This window comes from Protopterus annectens, chromosome 14.part0 (assembly GCF_019279795.1).
Source record: "Protopterus annectens isolate FY-2018-M chromosome 14.part0, PAN1.0, whole genome shotgun sequence".
Classification (NCBI taxonomy): domain Eukaryota; kingdom Metazoa; phylum Chordata; order Ceratodontiformes; family Protopteridae; genus Protopterus; species Protopterus annectens.
The window spans coordinates 294838028-294856932 of NC_056748.1; the positions used below are offsets into that span (position 1 = coordinate 294838028).

The following is an 18905-nucleotide window of genomic DNA, read 5'->3' on the forward strand; positions in this document are numbered from 1 at the left end:
AGTTATTAAGAGGCAATTTGTGCATGCAGCACACATGGTGACAACTTTGACAGGTTTTATTAGGGAATACCTTAATTTGAAGGAAATGTTCTTGAGAAGAGATTACCCCCCCCCCCCCAATTTAATTTATAACATTATGAAGGAGGTTAGTGAGAAAAAAACAATGTGGGTATTTTGCACAAATTTTGGGCACCCCTAATACTGACCGTCCCGATTTGACTGGGTTGAATATAACTGAAAACAGTCACAGACACTGTTGTGAATGACTAAACAATTGTCCATAACCAGGAAAAATATAGGGGGCACCATTCCTCTGGGTCTGAAGTAACCAATTACCACACGAGTTTTTCAACCGTCTTCTCAAATGATGCATACACCATTAAAGGTATTCTGTGTAAGGACTGGAATTTGTTGAGTAGTAACAGAATATTTTTAAATCTTAGGAGAAAAACCTGTGTGTGTTTTCAAGAAGGGCCCTAACTTGAAGAACATTTTAGAACGTAATAATGATGGAATCTATAGGAAGGGTCATATTAAGTGTGGGGCATGTACATTTTGCCCTTTCATTTTGGAAGTCAGTGAATGTGAAATTAATAGAATGAAAATAAAAATACTTGAGAGGTGTAATTCAATTGAAAGAGTAGTCTTTTGTGCAATATGTTCCTTTTGTCCATGTTTTTACCTGGGGAAGATGGGATGTAAGCTTAAAAATAGGATCATCGAGCACCTTAGGAATATAAGGAATGCTAGTGAAGTGAATGCACTTGCTAGACACATTAGTGAGTACAACAATCACCAGTTCAAATTTGTAGTACTTGAAGTCCAAAAACAGACATAACTGGGGGCAGCCTGGCCATATTTAGTCAAAAAAGCTGAGATGCTTTGGCAACTACGACTTGATGCCACCCACTGGCTGGGCTTACATGACAGCCTTTCTATAAGCAGTCTGCTTAAATTGAGGGCTCTTGATAGGTGAAACATTCCCTTTATATATGGATTTGGTACAAAAATGTTTTTTATAAATGGTCTTCATACCTGTTGCATGTATATGTACATGAAATGTATTCATTTGTTCCTAATGGATTTTTAACTGTATGCATATTGTATTTACACATTTCTTTCATATATATACACACACACACACACATATATATATATATATATATATATATATATATATATATATATATATATATATATATGGGTCTAGGACATTTCACTGAATGCACATTTCACTGAACACAAATCACTGAAAGCTCAATTCATTGAAACACATTTCACTGAAAGTTATATACCACCTTTTCCTCACTGTAGTGTGTCCCTGGAGTAAGTATATATAGGAAGGGGGTACCGCCCCCCCACACACATATTTTAAATATATTGAACTATATATGTGGATACTTGCAATTCCAATATATTACTGTTTTCCGAACATAATATATACTTAAAATATGTGGGGGGCTACACCCCCCCCACACCCCCTAACTAAATATACTAACTCCAGGGTTGCACTATAGTGGGGAAAAGGCGATGTATAACTTTCAGTGAATTGAGTTTTCAGTGAATTGAGCTTTCAGTGAAAAGTACAGACTAATCTGACTTTCAGTGAAATGTGCATTCAGTGAAATGTCCTAGACCCATATATATATATATATATATATATATATATATATATATATATATATATATATATATTTACATTTTTATTCTTTTGTTTATAATATATAGTTAGGGTGTTGACATTTGCACAATCAGTTTTATATGTATTTTTATATTTTTATATTTCTACATTTTTATATTTATATTGTTTTATGCTGACACATTCATGTAGTGTTTCAGACTTGGGAGTGGTTTTCATTAATCCAGGAAGTGATGTCATGTAAGGCTTTCTATTTAAAACTGTTCATTTCTTTACTTTCCTTGTATCTGATGAAGTTCCTGCTTTAATTTTTGGAATGAAAGCGCTTATACCTACTTGTTTGTTTGAATAAAGAATGCATACTTGTACTGAATTGGACATGTTGGCTTGATTTAAAGCACATATTGGATTATTTCAGGGCTCGCTGATTTCCCATATGTTGTCAGAATGTCCTAGACACCAGTACACCTAGTTTCAGCCAGACTTTGATTTTGAGAGATATGGGGTTGCCTTTATATATATATATATATATATATATATATATATATATATATATATATATATATATATATATATATATATATAGCAGGGCTACACATGTTACACACAACCTGTACTAGATGTCTGTCTGAGCATTACCTATTGATTATTTCCTGCTCTGACAGTTTGACTAGTTGTAATCTGGCTCGGTGTCTAACTGGCTGTCTTCAAGGATGCATTGCCATATCTTCCTCTGTGCATGCAATACCACAGGCTGTTGTATTTCATTCAGTGGTGGTTGCATTCTGCTTTTATTTTTCAGTAATGGTATGGATTTGGCATACTTCCATCAGTGATATCTTCCTTTTATTGGGGTGCAGTATTCCATTCATTGAGGGTTTTGGAAATGTAGCCAGTGAAGCACTTTGTTGCATTTACGTTCCATTGGGCATACATGTTGTGTTTTGGAATGCAATGGGCATGCATGGAGTCCATAATTATCCTACTCTGAACAGATAATTATATGGATTCTGGTGTGTCTTCTGTAATCATGTCTGAATCCAGTGCTCTGAAATCTGCTGCACTGTCTGCAACTTTGTTTCGGAATCTGGCCCATTGTCCCCAGCATTTTCATATTGAGGCCTGGAATCAACTACAAGACATCCATACAAACTAGAGCCTTTCTTTAATCAGACCTCCATATGAAGGACTATTGCTATCCTGCTTAATGGCAAAGAATTTTTTTTATCCATAAGAATTCTACATTCTCACCATATAAATCCTGTAAGATACAACTATGTCCAAAAATAGCAGAATTTTACTAAGTATTTAATTCAGGCTGAAATACATCTCTAAAGAAATATTTTTCATACTTCTCCAAAATATCCCATGTAATAGTCTGAAGAAAATATACTTTGTCTTGCATCTTGTTGTCAATTAGTTTTATTGTGCTTATTATTTAATCTGCATTTTATAATGTCAGCAGTTATTTATCCATCGTATTAATCTCTAATGTTGTGTATTCTTTAATTTATCATCCACTGTTAAAATTTGAAGTGTACATTCCTTTTCGTTTCCATTGTTAAACCTAATAGATTACATTTCTTGGGGATCCCCTCCAGATCCTCCTTAAAAATGAGCAGCTCCCAGCAAAGACTGCCAGTTAAACACATAAATCTGTCAGTCAATTACCACTCCACGTTTGACTTCTCCCTTCATCCCATCATTCATTTTACTTTAATTATTAGCTAAAACAGAGGCATGAACATTTTTAGATGGTGACTTGCCAAACTCCAGTTTGTCAGCTTGACCTCTTGAAGTGTTCAATAAAAATTTGTAATGTCATAGTAAGTAGAAAAAGAGTTTTTAGAGAGAGAATATATGTGCTTTTTTGCAAGCTTGTCTACCCTTAAAATTCATAAAGTGGGAAAGGAACAAGGGGCAGAGTTCTTCCATTGGGGGTGTTCTGTGGGTTTACTCTCTTTAAAAGTTCTTCTCTACAGTGTAGTACAGTATATTTTAGTGAACAATGAGTCAGTCTGTTTATTCGCAAGGACTCAGATTCACGGTTTGTCCCCTACTACTACTTTTGCCACATTTTAGTTCTCCGCCCCTTTTTCTCTTTCACGTTGGTTTTGTTTGTCGTCAGAGCTTGGTGTCATCACTTTTGAAAATTTATACATCAGTCTTATTTGTTACTTTGAGATTGTTTATATTTGAGCAATAGCAGAATGTTTACTTACCTTGTAGTTACATAAGGTGCAAAACATAGGACAAAGGTTCCAATGAAAGTGCTAATTTTTTTTGTTGCTCGCTGCCTTCTGCGTTTCTGTTCTTCCAGACACCGTTCTCTTACACTGCATAATACAAAAAATATAGTTTGAAAAAAATTGATTTATACTTCTACTAGTTGAAATGCAGCATTGCTAAAGGTTTTTTATTGTGTCTTTCCAACAAGGATGCTTACAGAACTATGCATAAAATATTTAACAAATATTACAAATACATAACAAATGTATAAAATCTGCATAAATAAAAAAAAATATTGATATCTGACTAGTTCTATTAGGTGCAAAAATAACTAAGTATCTTAAAAACAGTTACCATCTAACAAATGTTGAAATGTGTATCTACAATTTTTTTCTGTGAATATTTTAACAACTATATCAACATTCGCTTTTCTACCATACATACAGATTGCTTTGTAGCCACCTAAAACAGTTGTAATGGCAGTAAATGGGCGAAATCAGAAGAAGCTGTAAACTGAGATAAAAGGCAAAATAGTGGAGCAGGTTAACAGCTTCAAGTATGTAGGAGGGGTGGTTGAGAAGTGAAGTCTGAATGAGATGGTCATAGCTAGAATCAGAGGGGCTGCAGCCAACTGACATATGGGTAGTATATAACAGCAGAATGCCAAAGAGCTGAAAAGTAAGGTGTACAAACCAGTGGTGCAACCAGTACTACTGCATAATACAGAAAACTGGGAAATAGACAGAGCAGTCAAGGGAGTTAGATATAATGAAGATGAAGTGCCTGAGACAGGTGATAGGATGTACACTGTGGGACAGGTGAATAAATGAGGACATATGAGTAGAAGCCAAAGTAGCTGCAATGGCAGAAAAGGTAAATGAATTGATTACAGTGGTTCAGGCACACGAGCAAAAAAGTAAAGAACAATCTGGTGAAGAAGATTTGGGACAAACAGGAAGAAAGCAAGAGGAAATGAGGGCATCCAGCAAAGAGGTGGATGGATTGTGTGACAGAAGACCTGTGACCGTCAGGCATGAGTGTTAAAAAAGGTAGGTGGATGACATTCAATAGACAGAATTGGTGATAGTTGAATGGCACTCCGACCCCGTGTAGAAAATGGAATATGGGGGTTATTGAGTATGATAATGAGTATGATGATAAGTAAACAATGGGTTGAGGACCACCCATGTGGAAAAAGACTGTCTGAGTGTCATCTGACTGTGACGTGAGCTGTCATGGCATCATTGTCACACTTTGTATAGTTGATGACATCAGACTTTTATCCTGACTCAATCCATATAAGGGACACCTATGTCTTTAACTGAACAACTCTCCACAGAATACCCTAAGACCATTCCACACTGTGTGAACATTCTTCAAGTTTTTAGATAGGAAAAACTTGTGGAAACTTGAGTTTGAGATTCTGTATGCAATACAAACTTGCAGAAATTATAATGTGTTAGATAAACATTTAAAGAATTTTGAACAATTGGACACGTTTAAATTCTTTGTTTCAGTGGTTGTTAGGTTGGACCAGAGATGTGGTAATTTGGAAGGTACACTAAATAAGAAGGATATGGAATGGCAACTGGAGTTAGGGGCTAATTTTTATCAAGATATGGCATGTGACTATACAATACAAGACAGAAGAGAGTGAATGTTGCTAAACCATGTAACATATCAGGGCCTGTCATACAAACAGTGGTACAAACTGTGCATCTGTAGAACAGTCTTATGCCCCTACTGACATCTATGTGTGTCAGTTCACCTGACATACCTATGGGAAACCTATGCAGTTGTCTGTGCATCCAGTCAATGCACAACTTAATCTAGTACATCTCCTTCTGAGAAATGTGAGTGTTGGTCACTCCCATATCTTGTGACCACTCCCCCAGGTATGATACCTATGTTTTCTTAGTTTCAATGCAGGAATACTAGGAACTCATCCTTATCAGCTAAGATTGCAATAGGAGGTGGCCCACTTTGGTGGATAACTCTTTGTTGCTATGCTGAGTGCCAAACTGCATACCAACTTGAAAATGTCAGTGACACACATCCAATGTTCATGTTTTGTGGTATTCCACTTACCAACATCTTTAGTGTCATGGATCACTGTCTCCCAGAAATGATCCCATAGGTGCTGGTGAGCACCCCTCTCCAAATAGCTAATGCCCATGGGTCCTAAGCATGTTTATCAAGAAGTCATTTTCCGCTCACCAGAAGTTGACTAACTCCTTTTGTCTACTCCATGTGGATGATATGGGGACTTCTGTAAACAATATACTACCAGTCAGAAGCCATGGATTGCCATAGGTATGCACAACAATGTAAGAATGTGCAAAAAATAACACAATAGGTACCAAAGTATGCTATTGTATGGTGAGTGGTGTAATCTGATGATATACTAGCCTGTTAGGGATGCAGCCATATTGGAAAAGCTCACATGTTTATCACATTAAAAGGGTACCCCTTACTCCAAGTACTATTGATCACTGTGTAACTCCTCAAGGCTTTATCTTCTGAATGCTCTTCTTTTTTTCCTGTCAGTCAGCTGTCGTCTAATGTTGTTTTGAAGCTACTCCTCCTCTTCTTCAGTGTATGTAAAATGACAGAACATCCACCTAAGCTACAAGTAAATAGCAATTACACTGCATGTGAACAAAGGAAGCTAGATTCTGCATATCTACAGTACCTGTGTTTCAGTGGCATGCAGCCAAATTTATGCCCAACTAGTATCTACAGCACTGCTATGCCATGAGTTCCTCCTGTATGTATATCTGTGCTGTGACTTGCAGGTGCTCTAGTCTGTGCTGATTGTTGTTGTTGTCTTTCGGCTTTTCCTGGTTAGGGGTCGCCACAGCGGAACTCCGGTCCACTAATGATTGGCAGTAGATTTTCACGAATGCCGAGGTGCCAGCTGCGACATTCAACCTTTAGTGAAGGCACACCCATTTACACCTGTCTTTCAAATGCCCACCCAACCGCAGGGAGAACATGCAGACTCCACACAGAAGGCAGTCCCCGCACACCAGCCGAGAATCAAATGGGAGAACCTCTTGCTGTGAGGCAACAACACTACCGCTGCACCACCGCGGAAGTCAATTCAAAATTAATGATGACATATTGAATTACAGACAACCATCTTGTTTTAAAGGATATTCACGGCTATAGCTGCTCATGTACATGCTCCATGTCCATCATCTGCCTAATGTGCCAAGAAGAGTAAGATAATGCTCTTAAGTCTTGTACAGTCAGTTCTAGGACCAGCTGTTGGGACCATATCAGAGTCCATTTCATGAAGTGGCTTCATTAGTCTACAGACAACTTCTAGACTTTCAGCAATTCAGGCAGTGATACAATGTGCTACTTCAGGACTTTCAGTACAGCAGGCAGTGATACAATGTGTTATTGCACCACCACCTGAAGCTCTGAAGGAGTTTATGCAGGAAAGGTAAAAAAAATATAACAAATGTGTGTAATGTATACCCTTTTTGTCATTCAAAGCTTTGCTCCTTATAATTCCAGCACATATCTTGTGGGATTCTGTGGAAGTCTGTCACCTCTATAGTGCAGCTTTCATTTTCCTATTTTCAATTGATGCACATTGTGGGGTACTTCATAGATGTTCAGTTATGAGGCTGCAGGTACCTTGTAAGGTTTCTGCTACCTTGCATATACACTTGCAGCTGTAGCCAAGTTGTGAAGATGTGGGCACAATTCTTTGCATATGTTGCCATGCATGTACAAGCTGAAATACAGGTTTGCAGTGAAGTCTCACTTACACCTGTGTGACCTGGCTGTTTTGTCCATGTGGCCTGCATTATAGGCAGAGTGAGAGTCTAATCAAGCCACAGCTACAGGAGACAGCAGTCACGTGGCATGGTATGGTCAGTGTAGCACTTGCCTATAACATTGTATATATTCCTTGTGACAGTTGTAGTACATTGTGAGTAATTTTGTCCTCCTTGTTCTGTCTTCTTCCTGTATACCATAATTCAGAATAAACAACAGGCAGCCCTAACCCCAGTGACTAGGGATGAAGCAGTTAAGAGGGCTAGGAGTACTTCTACAGGGAGAGTGGGTTCCAAACTCTCCCAGGCAGGCAACCCAACTCAGTCACCTGCTGTGGCCCAGCCTTCCATGTATTTGAGGGGGCAGTTAAAGCATGATGGCCCACAAGGTAGACACCATCAAACCCACCTATAGTGAATAGCAAATGTACTTTTTTCAGCAGGTACTGTCATTAGGCCAGCAGAGCAGGGTGTGGCCCCTATTACTGGCTATCTTCTCCCAAGAAGACTACCTTCTAAGTTATGCCGGCATTTTATAGAGCCTTTTGACAGACAGCATCTTGCTTGTAGCCCCCTTATCTCCTTCCCAGACACCCTCCAGCCTAATGTACCACAATCCACCACTCATATGTTATTCACTCCTCTCCATCATCATGTGTCTACCTTCTGTGTGCCTCAGTCCTACCCATATCAATCCTCCTAGTGTGTGCCAATTTACTCCTGTTTGCTGTTGCTTTTCTGATTGGTTTCTCTAGTCCTCCATTTCCTATTGACCGATACTCCCTTTTCTTCCTTTTTCATGAAAACAATAAATATCTGGTGACTGAATACCTGACAGCAGGTGTTTTCCAACATGCTTTACCTACTGCTTTCAAATATTATGAGAAGTGTGCTAGCCACCTTGTGACTGCTGTATTTCCTCACACTTTACTGCTCTGCTTCATTTTTGTTGGTTTGCTTTCACTGTAGCACATGTGCACAGTTAGCTGATCACCATTTCATCTAGTTTCCATTTATATATTCATATAAGCTTTATACAGCTGTATATCACTGCCAAGCAGTCTAAACCCTGATCAGGCATACAACACATCTCTGAGTCCCAGTCATACAGTTATTGTGATTAGTGTTATTTGGTTTATATCCACATTCATGTAAAATAAGAATGCACCTGTTCTGGTGAAACATAGGTATAGTGGATAGAACTGCTGTTTGTGAACACATCTAAGGGGGATATGCTATTTATAAATGGTATAAGCTGCGTGCAAGTTCTTCAGAGATGAAATGAAAATTAACTGATCATAATATGCCACAGTGGCATTTTTATTGCATGGGACCAAGATGTCACAAACATCATATTCTAAGATCACCATTACGCAGTTCATGTCCTACAGTTTATGTTGTTGATCTGATTACCATTATGCAGTTCATGTCCTACAGTTTGTTGTTGAGATGTTAATAGTATCTTTGAATTGTGAACAATCCTGTGGAGAACTCAGTTGTATAGGCACTCCATGCATGAAGTAGTAAGCCTACACAGTGGAATGCCTCTGCATACAGGTGCTTATCACACTGCATAGTTGTATGTATGAATCGTAAAAGACTTTGGTACATGTGTCTAATGCTTGCCGATCCTATTCAGTGGGGCATAGTGTTTATGAAACCCATGCAGATTACCTAAAATGAGCAGAAGTCCCAATACACATTCCCAAACAAGAGACTGCATTTCCTGCATTATTTTTTTTTTCATTTAACTAAAACATTCCTACAGTTTCCGCACATCATAAATAAGATGTCATTTGCTTGCAAAAGGCATTTCATTTTTTCTTAGTAACATGCTGCATTTTTTATGTAACCTGGCTTTGAATTATCAGCCTTATCTCACTCATGTAGGTAGCATCATTCTCATAATAAAAAGAATCACACCTATATTGCTTATGGTAAAAGAATCTTCCCTCTGTACCATTCCTGCAGCCTGGCAATGCACATCAGCATTTCAGTTGTTTCTATCCTTTTATTTTTTCAGTTACTGATGCATGATCAGCGTTGAACATTAGTAACTTCAACTAAAAAAAAAAAAAGTACAATTTACTTTTGAAATTTTAACAAAAAATTCAGATTTACACATTTGGATCTGTTGCGCTTACATCATCTGGTTGCCCTACCATGACATGACAGAATGCCTGGTGCACTTTAGTATGATCATAAAATATATCTGTTTTTCCTGCCATATGAAGCCAGTCTGCATTAACCACCCCCAAACAAAAGACATTACTGTAATCTGCAAAGATGTCACTGCACTAACATACAACTGCATGGTGAGACTTCTGTGCAATTCAATTAATGACCAGGTAGATACATTAGCAGCTGATGAGTTCACATACCATTCCAGCAGATTGCACAATTTCTGGGGGGTTTTGTTTTCTTATTAACTGTTCAGTGACAGATACTGTCCACAGATTCTTACTGGGGCTTTATTTTAAGTCAGTCATTCTGGTCATGGCATCTGTATGGAGTTGTCTATTTGTCTATGGGATCCTAAGGCATTGTTGAAAGAGCCACAGTTTAAGAAGGTTATCAGTCAGTAGAAGTTGTTGGAAATGTTAGGAAATTAGAGTGTAATCTGGAATGAGGAAGGAAGAAATTGTGAAATACTTAGTGATGTTAGTAAAACAAGATTGATCACATCAGATATGGATTGAGGAAAACTATAGGTTAAAGAAGATACTGCATTGAGGTTTCTAGTAGCAATTGGAATGGATTGGTATGGGTCTTAGTTAAAGTGCATATTATTCTTGGATATAAAACTATGTGCGTGTGTATGTTTGTGTGTGTGTGGTCAGTTTTACTGAAATCATGGGGTAAAGTGATTATCCAGAAGGAGTGAATGCATTCATATAATACTTTTTGAAATGTACATCAATGAGAGGAATTACTTTCATTTGCAAATATTTTAAGAATAGTAAGGAGGTAGCCATTTTTATGAAGTGAATATTTGAAAAGTAGTTGGAATTTGTCGATTCCAGATACCTCATCTATAAATATGAAATAAATTGCTATAATATATATATATGTATATGCATATATATATGTATATATGTGTGTGTATATATATATATATATATATATATATATATATATATATATATATGTGTGTATTAGTCTGAGATGATAAATGCTAGCTGTTTCCAAGGGCCTATTGTCTCATGTCTGCAAGGTTGTGATATATATGTACTTTCTTCCATCATATAAGTAATATTGTTTCCCACTCTCAATAGTTACAGGCAACTGACAGATGTGTTTAATATCCTGAGTATTATTTGATTTTCAAAGTAAGCTTACTTTCCATCTGCAGATGGTGCTTTCGTAATCCAGTCAAACTCATCACCCTGTTATTGTAATTTGAGTCATTCACTTAATATACTGCATTTATGTTGTGTTCCATACAAGCAAACTGCAAGCCATTATTTGTCACTATTATCTGTTGTTTTCTTATTGTGCTCTTTATCTGTGGAACTATCTCACAGTTTGAGGCTGGAGGCTCCCCTGTAGCTCTTCAAGAATCCTTAAAAACTTAATTTCATAAGCCATTTTCATAAGCCTTGTCCTCTACCTTGCACACACTGCTTGCCAGAATTGCCTATGACTTTTCTCTGACCCTACATAGGATAAAGTAGGTATAAGAGAATGCATAAACTGGCTGTAACTGGTGGACACATCTATGTGTGTAAGGTTGTAATGTCTTGCACTGTAGGCATCTGATAATGAAATGAAATATAGTACTGTGGCTGTTGTGCATGTATTCATTTTGTCACAGTCAGGCATCTGAAGTGTGCAAAGTCATTAAAGGGCCTTTAACTGCTAGGCACACCTGTGTGTTTGATGGGTTGCAGGTTGCAATGGGTTGCAGCATATACATCTGACAGTAACAGACTGAAATATGTAATGGGGGAAATGTCTTTCTGTTTCACATGTTTTCCATGGGTACTATTGATATATGTGTGGAAAAGGAACATATAACTTTTTATAGGATCTCTTTATGCTGAACATTTTTAGCAAGATGTTTGCTACTTGCAACCAATGTAAAATGCATTGTTGCATTGTAGTGGTGCCTCTGTTACTCTCAAATGTTTGTTGATGTGGTCTCTTTGTCTCTTAGACTTCACTCTATGTTGTACATTTGGACAAAACAAGGTTATAAGTTATTATTGTGGATTCTTTCTCATTAATTTGGTGGAAGGTATGTAGAAGCCTTTACTTGTGGTATATAGTGGAAAGGTAAGATCTCTGGGTTCTTTGCAAAGCCTATTTAGATGCATCGGGGAACATCATCTCAAATAAGTCAACATACAACTGAGGAAACTCTTTGGACCAAAATAAGGTGTTCAGTGAATGAGATACTATAATTTGTACAATTTGTTTTCATTTAAATTTATGTATGTATGGCATTAATATTTCTTTTGTAACTTAAAACTGGAGGAGTTTGTGGATGTCATGGTATATGAAAACATATATAATTCTCATAACATTTCACTGACAGCTTGTATTAAACTACCACCATTTTCAGATATTTAAGCTTGTTCAATAATAAAATATGCATAATTATCAAATAAATATAAATATCATATGAAGTACAACTTGGAAGCATTGTAGTCAACATTTCACATGCCCAGTAAGTAAGCAGATCAACAACAGCTTTGACCAAATTTGGACAGGGAGATAAATGATTTATATTAATTCAAAATGATGTATATGCACCACAATTATATTTCTGTTAATAACTTGAACCAGAACCAATTTATTTACTACTTCAAAACATCAAAAGATGAAGGTGTAAAATAATACTGGAACAATCTGCACTAATATATAGCTTCTAACTGCCACATTATAAAGGTTTAGTCTTTGCATCACTGAAGTATGCAACAATTTAATTGCTATGTTAATATCTTAGGTAGTATTCACTTAGAGGCATTGTGAGACAGCATTTCATAGGCACTGTCAGTATAAAAGTTTAGCAATGCCTTGAGACAGCAATTAACTGGTCAGTACCTAAATACTTTGTTTTCATTCAAGATTATGAACATTTGAGATAATATAATGCTGAACATGTAGCTGCTCTATGCTTTCATACATAATTACCCCCCCCCCCGAAAACCATTCCCTTAGTTACTGAAAATATAGGGGTGGAATACATCAAAGATTATTACAGCTGTATCATGAATAAAAAAATAATATACCAGACAAACACAGCCTTAAAAACAAATAAACATTTATTGAGTAAGCACTTCTGTGCCCATAAACTGCACTTCTTCACACAACAAACAAACATCATACTGTTTTATTTACCCTAAAATGAATTAAAATACTAATAAAAACAATAAAACAATTAACAATTAATCAATGTGGCAATTTACTTGTTTTCAGTAAAGGTTTGAAAGCTATAATTCCATTCAAGCCGCGAGACCTATATGCTTGCAAGGTAGTGACCCATCTTAATTCAGCCACCCCAACCTTATTTACAATATCACCACCTCTTAAATCAACAGCACTTGCAGAACTAAAAAACTAAAAGCATGATCCCCAAAACTTGATACATGTCTGTACAGTGCACTGGTGATATCTTTAACATGCTCTCTAAAAGATTGGTTGGTCTTTCCAACATAAAAACACATGCAGTGGTTACTGTGTGCTAAACAAACCAAATTACTACTAGCACAGTTTGCATAAAACCTAGGTACAAACCTATATCCATTAACAGGATGCACAAAAACTCTTTTTCAGATGTATAACTGCAGGCTGTACAAGACCTGCAAGGATAGGTACCTGTCCTATTGGTCAAAACATGTCCTAATTTCTTAGAAACATAACACAGCTGATGCTTAAGGGATAAACTGTTTCTAAAACAAAAAATGGGAGTAGGACCAACTGTCTCCCCAGTCTTATCATATAAAAAATGGGCCAATTCTTACATATAACTTTACATATCTTACCAATATCATTCATATAGGTTAAAACAACCCCATCTTTACAAACTGGATGATTACAAACAACACTTTTCTGATGTTTACTAGAGAAATATGGTCTGTCGGTGTCCTTTTGTGCACTCTTGAAATCACCAATGGAAGAAGCTAGTTCATGGCTAGAATAACTCTCTCTACAAAACCATCAGACAAGTGGGCCAAGGCCTGATCAAACTTGTTATCAGTATGCAACCCAGACAAACTCAGTGCTTGACTTCTAGTCACATTACAATAAACATGTTTGGGATGCATACTAGTCCAGTGCAGAAGATTATTCCATCAGCAATCCTTCCTAAATAATCCAGTTTCAAAAGACCCATTTTCAGTCTTAATCAACTGTACATCTAAACAAATCAATACCATCAAAAGCCGCATGTTTACTAAACTTAGGGAAGGTAATGGCACTCTCAAGATATTGTACAAACTGATCCAGTAACTCAACAGATCCTTCCATAACAAAAATATGTCATCCACAAAATGCTTGAAATATTTCAAATGTGCTGAAAATCTATGAAATCCAAAAACAAAATCTTCCTCCCATTGTGCCATAACCAGATTGGCATAGCTATTTGCACAGGCCGTGCCCATAGCTGCACCCATCTTCTGTAAATAAATACATTCACCAAAAACAAATGCATTATTCTCCAACACCAAATCAACAAACTCCTATCACTGGAGTAACGACTGCTTATGAAGAAAGAATCTAACAGACGTAACACCTTTTAAGTTCAGAATCACAGTAAAAAGTGTGCGTACATCATGAGTGACTAAAAAGCATTGAGATACAGCAAACTGTGTTGCATAGTCAAACAAGGTTTCAAGAAAATGCTGTGTAGCTCTTAAAATAGAAAGAGCATTATCAACCACTGGCGTTAGTTTATGTTCAACAAATATGGAAAGCTGCTCAGTCAGCCAACCTGTGCCAGACGCTATTGGTCATAATGGAGGGTCATACATATTTTTATGGACCTTGGGGAGGCCATGAATAGCAGGTAGCAATAGTCTCTCCACAACCAAATACATATATAAATCATGGTCCATCAACCTGTTCATTAACAAATCATACAGCTCATCATGTACATACTTAGTCATCCCGTTAACAGCAGAAGTAGTAATAACCAAGCAGACATAAACATTGGACAGTATACATAACATTTTACTCACATAAAACTACTTGTCCAAAATTACAATAGCCCCACCTTTATTGGCAGGGCATATCTGTATTGCCTCATTATTTTTAAGTTTATTTAATGCAGTCACTTCATCAATGATCATGTTATAAAACATAGACGTTTTCAACTCTTTAAAGGCCACATCACACATTCTCAAAAAGAATCACCAGAGGCATTAAACGCAGGGCAAGAAGTCGCAGTTCCCTTAAAGTCATTATTACATGGCTCAGTACCCATCGGAAATGCAGTCCTCGAGATCACATTCTGCGTGAACAACCTTAACTGCAATAACACGTCACAGACCTTAGAACCTTAAAAAAGAGAAGCAATACCTCATGTGAATGTATTGAAAACGTTTGCCAGGACAGAGTTTGTGTTCAGAAACTGTGCCATTAAATTAAACACAAATGATGTGTGAAATGTCAATAGTTCATGATATGGTACTTCTGAAGCAGTTCAAGAGTATTGAAACCTAGATATGAATCAGTATAATTTCTATATTATTTGTCTTACTCCATGATTACACAAAAAAAAAGGTCTTGTGCCAGATGGGTAAACAAGTATAAAAAGTTTACTGGACAGGCCTCATTTCATGTAAATGAACTGTGCGTTGAAAAGAAAAAATATTGTAGTTAAAGATGCAGTAAGAAATTAATTTTTGAGAGCAAAGGTGGTAGTTTCCTATTGCAGAGTAAAATCTAAACAGGCTGCTGAAAGCAATGCATGGTATGGCATGTTGCAATAGTGACAAAATACTGTTTACTTGTACTAGTTATTTATTTCACTTTGAGAATTTTCCTGTATTTAATGCAGTTAAAAATGCACATTCTAGGGAGCTGTTGAATGCTCCCAGTAGAACTAAAATATAGTTATTACTGCAGAAATGTTTTGTTTAGTTGAAACTATATTGATTTTTGACATTCAAATTTTAAGAGCAGACTGAGGATACAAATCTCAGGGTAATAAGACATTGTTAAGCAAATTTTCTGTATATAAGCAAATAGCTAATTTAAAAAAGCGTATATATAAAAGTTTTAAAGTTATATAGCGACAAATCATAGGAGATTACTAGGCTATCGACCCATAGGTCATTTTAAGCCTACCTGTTTCAACCCAATGTAATACCGTAGAAGTACTAGTCAGTACCTAAGACTGTATTTAGTGATGACTGCCCATGTCCAGGAGGGTTGTGGACACTATCCCTAGTAAGAATTTATTGTGCCACTCATCCAGGTTCCTCTTGAACAGTGTCCTAGAGGTGCTCTGTTTTTCACATGAATTGGTAGCCTGTTCCAAAAATGTGGCAGTTGCTGGGAGATAAATCTGTCCCTCCAGCATGTCCTATTTGTCACTGGACATATTTAAGTCCCTGGAATGGGTAGCCGTAGACCCATTTGATTTATGAAGATGGAGTAAGTTCATTAGGTTTGAGTCTTAGGTTGCTCTGTACAGGGATTTTAGTCGGCCCATGTAAGGCACATGCTGGAGGCCCTTGAACGTCTTTGTTAGAAACCTCTGAGGTCTCTATAATCGCTACAAGTGCTTGGTGTGGTACATACCAAATGGGGCATTGAACTCAATTATGGCTCGGATAGGTGTTGAGTATAGGGGTTTATAACTTATTTTGCTCTTGATGCAATGCCTTTACTTATCAAGTGAGCTATGTGGAAAGCTTTCCTTACAATGGTCGACTAGTGATGGTCGAAGTTAAGGTCATGGTCAAGCTGTGATATCAGGTCCCTTTCCACTTCATGGGTACATAGGGTATTTTTGTTGATTTGATAGTGTGAAGGTAAGTTGATTGTGCCAAAGGGAATGATGACGCATTTCTTTGCATTCAGTTTGTGACCGTGACTAATACACCAGTCATTGGTCTGTGTGAGACCCTCTTGGAGTATACTGACATCATTTGGGGATTCAATGATTGCAGCTAGTTTGCAATTGTCTGCAAACTGAGTCAGTCACAACCCTTTAGTTTTGACCTGAACTTCTGAAAAGTATGTATATATATCAAACAGTAGGGGGCCAAAGGCTGACCCCTGTGACACCCCACTGGTAACAGGTCTACTGGTTGATGTGGAGTCACCCCATTTGATAGTTTGTGTTCAGTTTGTGTGCCAGTTGGCAGTCTATCTTACAACAAAGGGATTTACATTCAGTTTGCTAAGATTATTGGTAATACCTGAATGTGGGATTGTGTCGAAAACCTTTGCCAAGTCGAGGTATGCTTTGTGCACAGATTTGCCCTCATCAATGGCCCTGGACACACTTTCAAAGAGATCCACCAGATTTAACAGGCAGGATCTGCCCTTCATGAACCCAAATTGGATAGGATCCAGGTCATCTAGGTCTTTATTGTGAGGACGATAATAATACGCTCCATGGACTTACAGATGAAGCTGGTCAGGCCTATGGGTCTGTGATTAACTGGGTCTGTTGCTAGGCTACCTTTGTGGAGGGGGATAGCTGTAGCTGTTCTCCATTCCACAGGAACAAAGCATGCGGTTAGGCTATGATTGAAAAGGGCGCTTACTGGTGATTCTAGTTCATGTTTTAGCCTGTTTAAAAGACAGCCTGGCATGTCATCTGGTACCACAGATGCCCTGTTCTTTCCCTTTACAAGGCTTTGTGGACCTGTTATTCAGGTATGTAAGGTGGGGGGAAGGTTTGTGGGAGGGTTTGTTGTAAGTCAGGATGGGATAATGGAATGACATTTTCATCAAACCTATCCGCTAGCAGGTTTGCTATCTCTGTGTGGTCAGTGTGTATAATGCCATTGGCCACCAGTTCTACACATGCTTGGGTCCTACCCTTTAGGTTACGTATGTAGCTGTAAAAGGCTTTACGGTTATCCTTGGCAGTACTTGCTAGGTTTTTTTCAAAGGAATTCTTTCATACTGGAAAAGAATATAAACACCATTTATTAAGTATTGAGTGATATAAAAGCACTTCTATATAAAGTCCAGTGTTTTCAGTTACAAGAATAGAATATGAAACCGTGTACAGATTATCTTTTAAAACAGTATCAAAGTCAACAGAGAGAAAGTAACACAAGGAAAGAATAAGTAGAGTTTAGTAGATGCAGTTAATAAAAATTACAATAAAATTAAAAAAAAAAAACTTGTTAAAAAAAAAAACTTTCAGTTCAACAGAAAGAAAAAGGTTCCACATAAAAACTGGAAAGTCTGACATTCAATATCATTTACTAGCTGTCCCTGTTTGCTAATACCTGTCTCAAATAATGTACTGCAAAGCAGAGTTATTCTGCTCTTCTATAGCACTGTTTGTAAACAGATTTAGATGGCTGGCACAACTTACTTTGGTGGGTCCATTTTACTGTATCTGTAAAGCTTAACGTACAAGTTCACCTTCCATAACAGCAGGATATTTCTTTTTTGCTGGTCCCATTTTGGACTGTTATCTTGTCATGCTGAAGGGACTTTTGTATCTCTGTGATACTATGGGCTGGGCATCACCACACACTATTGTTAGATTGGCTGTATGCTTTTCAGTCAGAGATGGAAGATTTCTATGCAGTAAAAACAAGACCAGGAACTGACTGGCTTTGACTACCATTTTCTTATTACAAAGTTTAGAATTAAATCAAAGAAAGCAAAAAGGTATATACATCATTTACCGACAAGCTCAAAAGTATTTAAACGGAACATGTAGTGCAGGTGAAGAATATATTTAAAGGATTAGACTTTGTGGTAAGTATACCTTTAGAACTATGTATACAAGTCTCATTTATCATTATTCCTAATAATCTTAGAAAAACTAAAATATTTAGTAAGTCTGTGGTCATTCATAACTACTTCCACTGCTTTTTGAAGTAAAAGATATTTAGGGCATCGGCAATAACCCTTTCTTAAGGTGTATAAATATATTTGGATGGTTGCTGGAAGGAGGACACTATACTATCTTGATACAGTTTAAAGTCTTCATAAACACTAATAAGTTTGAGCTAACTTTTAGATTTAAGATTGCATTTTTACTATTGATTTCTTAGATGCTATAATTGCCATATTGATGGATGATAGCATGAGCACTCCCATAT

At 37.1% G+C, this 18905-nt stretch overlaps 1 protein-coding gene across 1 annotated transcript in view; it reads right to left on the bottom strand.

The window, feature by feature from the left end:
- GPR26 (G protein-coupled receptor 26) overlaps positions 1-18905 on the bottom strand; it is a 492189-nt gene that overhangs the window by 57684 nt on the left and 415600 nt on the right. The window contains exon 2 of the mRNA XM_044056019.1: positions 3862-3975. Within this exon, the coding sequence (XP_043911954.1) occupies positions 3862-3975 (114 nt within the window). The remainder of the gene's footprint in view (positions 1-3861; positions 3976-18905) is intronic.